The 10034-nt window shown below is 30.8% G+C and overlaps 1 protein-coding gene across 1 annotated transcript in view; it reads right to left on the minus strand.

Moving 5' to 3' along the window:
* LOC106468701 (tyrosine decarboxylase-like) overlaps positions 1–9012 on the minus strand; it is a gene marked incomplete at its 3' end in the record, with an annotated part of 10502 nt that extends 1490 nt beyond the window's left edge. Inside the window, exons 1-6 of the mRNA XM_013929141.1 lie at positions 8941–9012; positions 8517–8549; positions 7690–7851; positions 7431–7498; positions 6355–6425; positions 5126–5145 (exon numbers count right to left, since the gene is read on the minus strand). Coding sequence (XP_013784595.1) covers positions 5126–5145; positions 6355–6425; positions 7431–7498; positions 7690–7851; positions 8517–8549; positions 8941–9012 — 426 coding nt within the window. The remainder of the gene's footprint in view (positions 1–5125; positions 5146–6354; positions 6426–7430; positions 7499–7689; positions 7852–8516; positions 8550–8940) is intronic.
* Positions 9013–10034: the final 1022 nt, after the last annotated feature.

Consider the following 10034-nt stretch of genomic DNA (forward strand, 5'->3'; position numbering starts at 1 on the left):
GTTTACAGTAGATAGCTGAATTTATTACAAGTCTCAGTTTACAGTAGATAGCTGAATTTATTACATGACTCGCATCTTCAACGACATATCACATACTACCAAGTACACATTATTCTTATAGTATATAAATAACACTCTGTGTTTCCACATTTTCTTTTGATGTTAAAGTAAACACAACTGTTGGGATATTTTTATAAGCTGATATATAATTTCTTACCCAAGAAAATCCGACGCACCCTATAGCATCAGACAGCATATCTGCCAGGATAGATGGATAGGAGTTTCCCGCGGGAAAATATGCATGAAACCTTGGATGTTGCCAGTGAGTAACCTATAAACAATTATTACAAATAAAGTAGTTAACAGTTCTGAAATGCTTATATCGATTGGGGAAATATAGAAAGGAAACATAAAATGTAAATTGTATTTCTTATTACTTTTTTTTTTTTTTACTTTTTACTATTTGTCATAAACCTTAATCCAACCATAATAAAAATACTGCAACATATACTATTTTAACAAGTATTTTTCAGCGATAATTCCTAAAGCCGTATTCTTTGAGTTAGCTCAACGTGTTGCACGAGCACAGCAAAGACAATGATAAAAACAAGCGTTCGTGATGTTTATGTTGTTTAATAGTTGGATTCTATCATGTATACATTATTGTACTGCTTAAGTCGGTACATCTGATAAAATTATTGTTTTTATTTGCTATTGTATCAAACAAATACACGGGTATGTTTAACACCAAAAACGGAAGGTCATCTCTTTGATGTGTAATGTCGTCCATTAATTTCTACAAAATGTATCATTTACAACTAAATCCTTTAATATCAACCAAAGTCCAATTGTAAAAATTACAGTAATACTATGGTAACTTTATAAGATTAATTTCGAAGTAAAAGAATTGGCTAGCTACAAGCTTGAAGATTGTATTTTTTATCTTGTGTCTTAACTATATATTCAGTGTTTCATAAAATACATTATAAAACTCTTGTATCCCTTAGAAGTCTTACTCTTAATGTAGAATATGAAAAATGTCGTCTAAATTGTAATGTTTTACGCCAAACTCAATGTTTTAAAAAATAAAACATATATTACTTAAAAACATTTACATTTTTTCACTTTGTTCTCCGCAGGCTTTTGCAATAATATCCGAAATCGATCATTTAAAGTTTTTTTTTTCCATTTCACACAAAAATTAACTTTAATAAAAAAAGAAAAACTACACTAAGCGATATTTAATTTGCATGTGAAAAAGATACTTAAGTCTTTTTATTTTTAGGGAGAGGAGAATATATGAAAGTAGTTCTTAATCAACAAAGAGACAAATACGACTTTTGTGTGTGTGTTTTTTTAATTCAGCCATATTTAGCTAAAATAAATAATGTAAGTGCTATTTATTTATTCCAAAATCTTTCCACTGTGATTTAAACATTTTTCTCTCTCTCTCTCTTACCAAATTAATATTATGAACATAAAATACATGGAAAGTAAAAGGCTTAGCAACTAATAAGATGTAGCATTTAAGTTTTCCTGAACAAGAAATTTTAAAATATTAATATATCTAAAAAACACCCGCCTATTAAGGATAGAATATACAGAATAATATTAGTATTACTTGATTATAAATACCACAACAAAAGCTTATAATTGCACTTACACCAGGCATAATGCAACGATCAACGTCGTTTATAATGTTTTCCCAGTTTTCTCCCTTAAAGGGGGCGCTGTGAGGGAGAAGCTCTCGAAGGTATCCAGGTTCTATGTCGGGTGTGACGCGTCTCGAAGGCAAGTTTTCAATGTAATCTGCAATGTAATCAACCATTTCACGACCTCGCTTTCTAAATTCTGAAGTGTCCATAGCAACTGGTGGAGTAACAGAAAATCAGCTAAATTAAACTTATGTATTTCTTAAATAAGTATATATATATATATTTCGTTTTTGCACTTTTCTCACATATATCATAAAACCCTTTAATTACAGCGAGGAGTCCATTTTAAGATCCCAATTACAAGAGTAATGTTACAAATCATGTAAACTTGAGACTTAAGTATAAAAAGTTTTGAATTGTGATAAAAAACATTTTTCGTGTATTTTTACAACCTGCATCATTATGACTTTGGGTCTTTATTCACTTGTACAAATAAGTTGTAGACAGACAAACAGGATGTACCTCCATGGCCTTAGCTAAGGTGGCGCCACGCAATTGGAAGTTTTCATCGGTGTCGAGAATACGAAGTTTTACAAATCCAACCATCGCAGCTTTTTCAACACTAGAATGAGCCTGAAAAAAAACATTATAATCTGTAAAATAAATGAAAATATTTCTAATACAGCGATACGATTAGTCACAAGCAGTGTTGCACATATTGAAATGGAATTAAAAAACCCATTAATGAATATATATTGTTAAGTCTAGATTTAATTTTAACACTTTTACAAACGAAATGTTTAGACACCGAGCATAGTACCTTATTAAATCGCCTAGTATTGAGAAATTGTAAAAACTTTAATTTGTTGAGTAACTCTTTACATCTAATTATTTTGTATCTTTATAATTGCATTCTTTTTTGATATTGATTTTGTTTACGTAATAATCTAACTATAGAATATAATTAAAAACTAACATAAATGAAAATGATGGGTGTGAAATAAAAACAATATAAAAACATACCTCTTTAGAACAATAGGCTACAAGCTTTGAAAGAAGTACACCTTCTTCCGCTAGAGGGTGTTGTTGTTTCAAACTCCTTATCGTTGTATGGCGAGCGGCGAGCAGAGAAACTAAAACACAATCACTGGCCGAGCCCTATGTTAGAAAAAAAATACGTCATTATCCCATTATAATCATTAAAAGACGAACATTCAGTTCTACAAAAGATATTTAGATGAAAAAAAGTAAATGGAATTTGTACTTTTTTAAATTTATTTTGTGGTTAGGCATCGCACTGAAGGCTGATAATTTCCAAAATGATGTAAGTATTGGTATTAACACTGTTTTATTTCATGGAAAAAGAAGAAAAAGTCAAAATTGTAATGGGGTAAAATTAGCTATAATTCGATATTCTAACTATACTTTAACTTTCTGGAATCAACCTAGCGATAGACAAATAATGTCAAAGACACACACTAACATCTTTTGTGTGTGTGTGTGTGTGTACCTGTATTACTCCTCCTCCCTTGCTATGTTCTGAAAGACAGAGAAAATCTTCGGGCAAACCGATCATCTTTCCTAAACGACAAAAATAAAATACCCGGGAAGTCAACGGATGATTTTGTATTTTATATATATTAAACAAAAATAAGATTGTTTAGGCTTAGGTAGATCAGAAATTTATTTTCAATATTAATCTTCTTTATAAAAATATCATTCATATTAATCAAAGAGGAAGTATGTTTGTTACGAAGATAATGATGTTTCGAATTACTTTAGAATAAGCGCGCTCGCCTCACCTCGCAAAAGTCTTCAGAAAAAAAAAATATTTGTGCAAAGGATGTTTCCTAGCAATCTTCTATCGAAACTTATAAATGTATTGAAATTTTGTTTGTAAATTTTAGAGGACCGTTATAATACGTTTTGTAAACTTTCTTACCTAACCACTCCAATACGATTGTTTCTAATTCTGTACATGCTGGGCTGGCCGCCTATAAAAGTAATAATATCGTTATTAGTAGAGTGACGATGCCTGTCTTAAACAAGTATAGTATCCAAAACGAATTTTATAATCTCTTTAAAAATATTTATATAAGAACATAAATTTAAACAATACCAGAAGTGTAAGATTATGTATATAGTAATGGAACAATACCATTATACATGTTTATAAATTTAGAAAACAGAATAGCTATACTAATGATCGCAGTGAACACTCGTCCAAGAGTGGTAAATGTATTGCATATAGAATCCAATGCTCTTTGAACGAATGACGTCCTAAAATCTGGGATTATTCCTTTATTGTCTGTTTTCTTCAATCTGATGAACACCATAACGTCATATTTCCCGACACCGCCATTTATACTATAACAAGCCCTTGTGAAGGACTCCGACATCAATGTAAGATAAATTTTCCAGTATACATGGACGTAGTCTTCCACAATCATGTTTAGGCAGACCAAAGCCACATAAATCTATTGAAGTTATACTGTTAACAGCGAAGCTTCTCAACTGGTCAAACAGTGCATTTTTATAAGCATATTTAATTAGTTATGCTCATTACCAGGTTCAGTTTCAATTAGTAGCTTGTTCTGATCGAAAGTTAACATTAATAACATTCACTTTGCCTATAAGGGTATTGATTCAGATTTGCTTTGTGTTTTTATATCTTAAATGCTTTGATTTTTCCATATCCGTGGAAGATGATTTCTCCAAAAGTTAGTCTCTTAACTTTACATTCTCCCTCGAATACAGTTATGATATTTTTATTTGGTCATAAACTACCTATAACAGTGTTGCTTGTCAGATGGTCAGGAATTCGCTGTAAAACGCTTATACAAAAAATCAAAGAACAGGGAATATTTTCCCATACCTTCTATTATGGACTAACATGAGCACCGAGCTGAGCATACCCATACCTTCTATTATGGACTAACATGAGCACCGAGCGGAGCATACCTTCTATTCCATAACTTATATTTCGACACCTTATATAGCCAACAGTTTGTTTTTAATATATACGTTACCCACAAATAACACAAATTTAGACTCAGCAATAAATTGTTACGTCAAAGCAAGTTTCTTATTTTTAAACTTAGGTATCCATTACTAATCTGGAACTTATAAATGTCCGCTCCTTTAAGTTGTAATGAACAGTAATAACCTTTGAATATTTAAAAAAATACCAACCGAAATATAATAAACCAGTCGAAATGTAACGTAAAAAGGGTTTAGATTAGATGCAAATAAACTTTACCATATATAGCCATGAAGTGAAGAATAATTACACCACGTTTTGTAAATGTTTTCAATAATACGTTTCCAGAAATTTAAACTAAGCACCAAGATAAAAAACTACCATTTAATTCAACTTCATTAAAATTGTATTACTTGTGAACTTTATCAGAACAGCACTATAGTTTTTGGAATTGATTTTACTGGAAAGATAAAAAATATCGGACTCTTACTCTGTAGTCAATGGATTTATCTGAAATGAAATAACAAATATCAACATTAGTACTTTAAAGAATATTTTAACGTATAACTATTTGCATGAAACTATATTACTTTTTTTTCTGTTTAAAACCTTATACTCACAGACAAATCTTGTTTCAAAATTCGCTCGGTAACAGTACACAATGCTCAGTTAGCGAAAGTTTTGAACCAGAACATTTCTACCAAAGTTAATTGAGAAACTTTTTCTTATGTATGTAAAAAATATATAGCATTAACAAAAAAAAATTAGTATCAAGCAGAGTGTGTGTGTCATATTATATATATATCTGCTGTAGAAATTGTCTTTTTTGAAAATATACCGGGGGATAACCTTTTTAAGGAAATACTTACTGAAAATTCTAATATTCCATTTCTGATTTATATTCGAAATATATTATACAAACGTTAAAGTTTAAAATATTGAGACAACATGAAGATTTTACTTACATTTAGGAAACCTAGTAAGTTTTTTTTTATTATGACGTCAAACAATATATTACTATACCATACTAATAATTCTATACTATTGCATGTTTCACTTTTGTAAAGTTATACAAATTGAAAAATTCTCCACAAACATAATTAATAACGTTTGAGTATTCAAATAGAGTAATAAGACATAATATATACATGTTACGACAGCGGAATTCACGTGACGCTGGTAACACGCAATGATTATCTAGAACGTTTGTGAAGGCTCGAGTGTTTACCAGACGCCCTCTATTTCGTATATATAAGACCGGCGAGAAGTGGCGGTATATATAGAATGATAATTGCAGACAGGCTGAGATAGAGACGGACAATTGAGTCAAGCGCGGTAGTAAGTAAAATGCGTGAATCGTTCGTTGTGAATTATAGCGTGTGGTTAAAGTGACTGTAGAAATTAAGTGTATTGCAAAGTTGAATTGAGAAAGAATAAACTAGTTTTATTTAAGAAAAAACTTTTATCGCTGAAGTTTCTCGGAAAGAATTTCTATGAAAAATTAACAAACGAACACAGACGTAACATACAGTTTTACTACTGGACTCAAGTTTTATTTACTTCAAAGATAAATTATTATTGTTCGTACAGCCATTTTTATTTTGATGTCTTGTTTAATCAGATAAATCTGTTTAATCTGCTGTACTTACCAACCACTTCAAAATCTGTAATAGAAAAAGGAATACAATGCAGAGTTACTAAACCAAAAGGCTAACTTACCGGAATAGCTATGTTGTAAATACAAGGGATCAACTACAAGGGCCTGAGTCAATTTAAACCGGTCTTTAACCCTGAAAGGGAGCACGTGAATAAGATTTTTACATAATGCAACACATGTAATTACTTTTATATTCACGGACATTTAAAAATCTTTAGTGCGAAATGCAACCTTGTAATTATTATCAAAATTCACAACTTCCCAATAAATGATTCCTAATCACAAATAATTAAAGCCAGATTGGAATTATAATTTTAAAGGCATTTTGGGCTTTACAAACTTGATGGACTTACTGAACAACTATATAACGTAACATAGAATATGTTTCCACATTAACAAGCTAATAATAACGTATTTTATATAACGTAACATAAAATATCTTTCCACATTAACACGCTAATAATAACGTATTTTATATAACGTAACATAAAATATCTTTCCACATTAACAAGCTAATAATAACGTATTTTACATAATTTATTTATCTGGATTTAGAAAGTTTAAAGAATTTACGGAAACTAAAAAGCTAAAAACTCAATCTTTTCCAAGATCCAGAATTAGCGAAGTACAACAGAAAAATTGGATGTTTGTCTATAATTTAGGATCTAACTACAACTTTGTTATTACATATCAAACAGAAAGAACGAGTTTAAAAGAGCGTGTATTTTTCGATTCTCAATGGGAGAGAAATTCAATAGTTACTTTTGAAATAATGATAATTTTAAAGTTAAAATTTATGTTTTAACACACAGACTGCAGCTGATTTAAACGCGCGCGGAATTTTTGCAAACTGTACACTGTAAACGGCACACTCTCATTCAAGTGCCGGGGACGGAGTGTACCGTATACGGCAAATCGGCAGTCAATGGATTAATATTATAAATGACAGTCATGACATTGGTTTTTTGTAAATTAATTTTGGGTCTGTCAGAAAACCATTATTTAGAATCAAATATTTTTTTATTTAACTCAATGTGCTTTTATTACAATGTTACATGCACTATTACAAAATTTAAGAAAGCAATAAAGTTAGAGTATGTTTATCCCATGATTTCAATAAATAAGTTCTGTAACTTACCACAAGGTGGAACAGTCAAAATTAACAAGCATCCATTTATTGGGATTCATGTTGAAAGAACTGGCATGCTGAAAAAAAAAGAGGCTGATATTAGCCACGTATCATTAGCAAACACACTAAATAAAAAAACTTTTAATTAGGAATTGTTAAAAATACCTTACAGTATATTCCTTCAACCTTCTTATTGTAGGAACTAGACGTTTACAAAAATTATATATTCATTTCATTTTCTTGCTGAGTTCAAGAAAGGAATGCTTACCTCAATACCTTTCAACAAATGTTGGAACTCGGGACAAATAAATGCACTTCCTGAATAGGCAGCATCAACATGAAGCCACACACCCTCTTCCTGACAGATGGGTCCGATCTCGTGTATTGCATCAAACGAACAGCAAGAGGTGGTTCCAAGAGTTGCTGACACCTATAAATGACAAGTATCAAGCTGGTAATTTAATGGTTTAAATGTTCAAAGCTATCCACCTCTGTGAGTGTAACAGTTAGTTTCACAATAAATTCCTATGAGGCCAGCTATGATTTTGATAATAAAAACAACTATTATAACATTGAAAAAATTCAAGAAATATTCACCGTAACATTCATTATCTGAATTTTGTTTCTATTCCTTGAAACAAATATTTTTCTTCTTCTAAGAAACAACATTTATACGAGAAAGAACACAAAAGCAATAAAAAATAGCCATCAGTAATCCTACTTAAAGAAATAGAAAAACTTCAGATAATATAAAAATAACTTAGTGTTATTAAAGAAGATAATTAATAGCACATGAAAGACACAGGAGCGAAAACAAGGCTAATCAAAAATACCTTTCCATTTATTTATTGCACTATGATTTTCAGTTTCATGCATTATATATAACTATCTAACGAATAGTATTACTAATCTGTTTCTATGTACATTAAATATCATATAATATTTAATATCCAATACTTTATTGTTTAGAATTAATTCATTATTTTACTTTGGAATATATGCTACAACAGAAGACGTATATTAGTTACAGAATTAATTAAGCAATAAACATAAGCGAAAACAAATAAAAAACAATACCATTAATTTTACACTTACAAAGAAAGGTACTAATCCCATATTCCGATCTTCCTGTAAAAATAGAGTAAACAAGTTGTTAAAGGAGACTTTTTCTTTCATATTTTCTTTTACTACTGAAATCCGAATTAAAAAATATCCAAGCCGGTAATAGTACTGACATTCTGAATACAAACTACAAAGTCAAGAATTTACAATGAAACTTCTTTTATAACGAGTTCATTATAAATGGCGATCCTGTAAACATGATACAATGAAACTTCTTTTATAACGAGTTAATTATACTTGCCATTTTACTAGATTTTCAACTCTTCTTGTGCCATCCAGGGTCTAACTAGGGACTAACATGATCACCGAGCTGAGCATACCCATACCTTCTATTAGGGACTAACTAGGTACACGAGCAACGAGCTGAGCATACCCATACCTTCTATTAGGGACTAACATGAGCACCGAGCTGAGCATACCCATACCTTCTATTAGGGACTAACATGAGCACCGAGCTGAGCATACCCATACCTTCTATTAGGGACTAACATGAGCACCGAGCTGAGCATAAAGCATGTTTACAGGATCGCCATTTCTGATTTAATGGGAGGAAGAGTTTTATTTGTGGTCCAAGGGACGAATTCGTACCCTTAAGTTTCATAAAGGCTAAAATATATAGATCAGTCTATTTTAGGAGTATTAACTTTGATTATTTCCTATGTTACTTAATACCCATTCTGATAGCTCAAACCACATTTTATACACACACATATATATAAAGCAAGGGCAGTTGCCACAAACCTATATAAATTGGCGCCCCTGCATGCATATCATCACACAGGGTGGCAGTCTTCTTTTAATTTTATCTAGTTTGGGTTATGACCTTCGAAAAGAAAAATGTAAAAATAAGAGAGGAGTACGTCCTTAAATCAGAGTACAAACATTTGAATTTAAACATAAGAGTTTGGAGTCCGTAAACGATTCTCCCAAACGATTTGCTACTGCCTCACGTGACTTAATTCATGTATATATAAAAAAATAAGTAATTAAATGTCGTTTGTTTGTGTTTATCAAAAACTAAGGATTTAGTTTCTGGAGTATATAATTTTTTCAATAAACACCATACACGTTATTAAATTTTTGACCAACGCTGCAACATTTAGTTATGTGGGCATTATAACTGTGATAGTTAATACTGCTATAAAGTTATAAGTATTCGCATAGTTGGCGGTAGCTAAAAACTTCTTGCAGTCCCTCTGATCAGGAGGGCTAAATTATAGATGGCTATACCTGTATCTTAGGGGTCTCTGATCTGGTCATTTTGTCATATAAAGCGCTGTTCAGGTTGAATATCAATATAGACGTAAAACAGTTGAATTAAAAATATATATATATATATTTGGTTTACTTATCATTAGACATCAGTATTAGGCATATTTTATATATATTTGGTTTACTTGTCATTATACATCAGTACTAGGCCTATTTTATGTTTTAACACTATTCTATTTCTAGTCCTTTAGGTGTTTTCAAGAATTGAAAAGCTATTCA

This window comes from Limulus polyphemus, unplaced genomic scaffold (genome assembly GCF_000517525.1).
Source record: "Limulus polyphemus unplaced genomic scaffold, Limulus_polyphemus-2.1.2 Scaffold3120, whole genome shotgun sequence".
Taxonomy (NCBI): domain Eukaryota; kingdom Metazoa; phylum Arthropoda; class Merostomata; order Xiphosura; family Limulidae; genus Limulus; species Limulus polyphemus.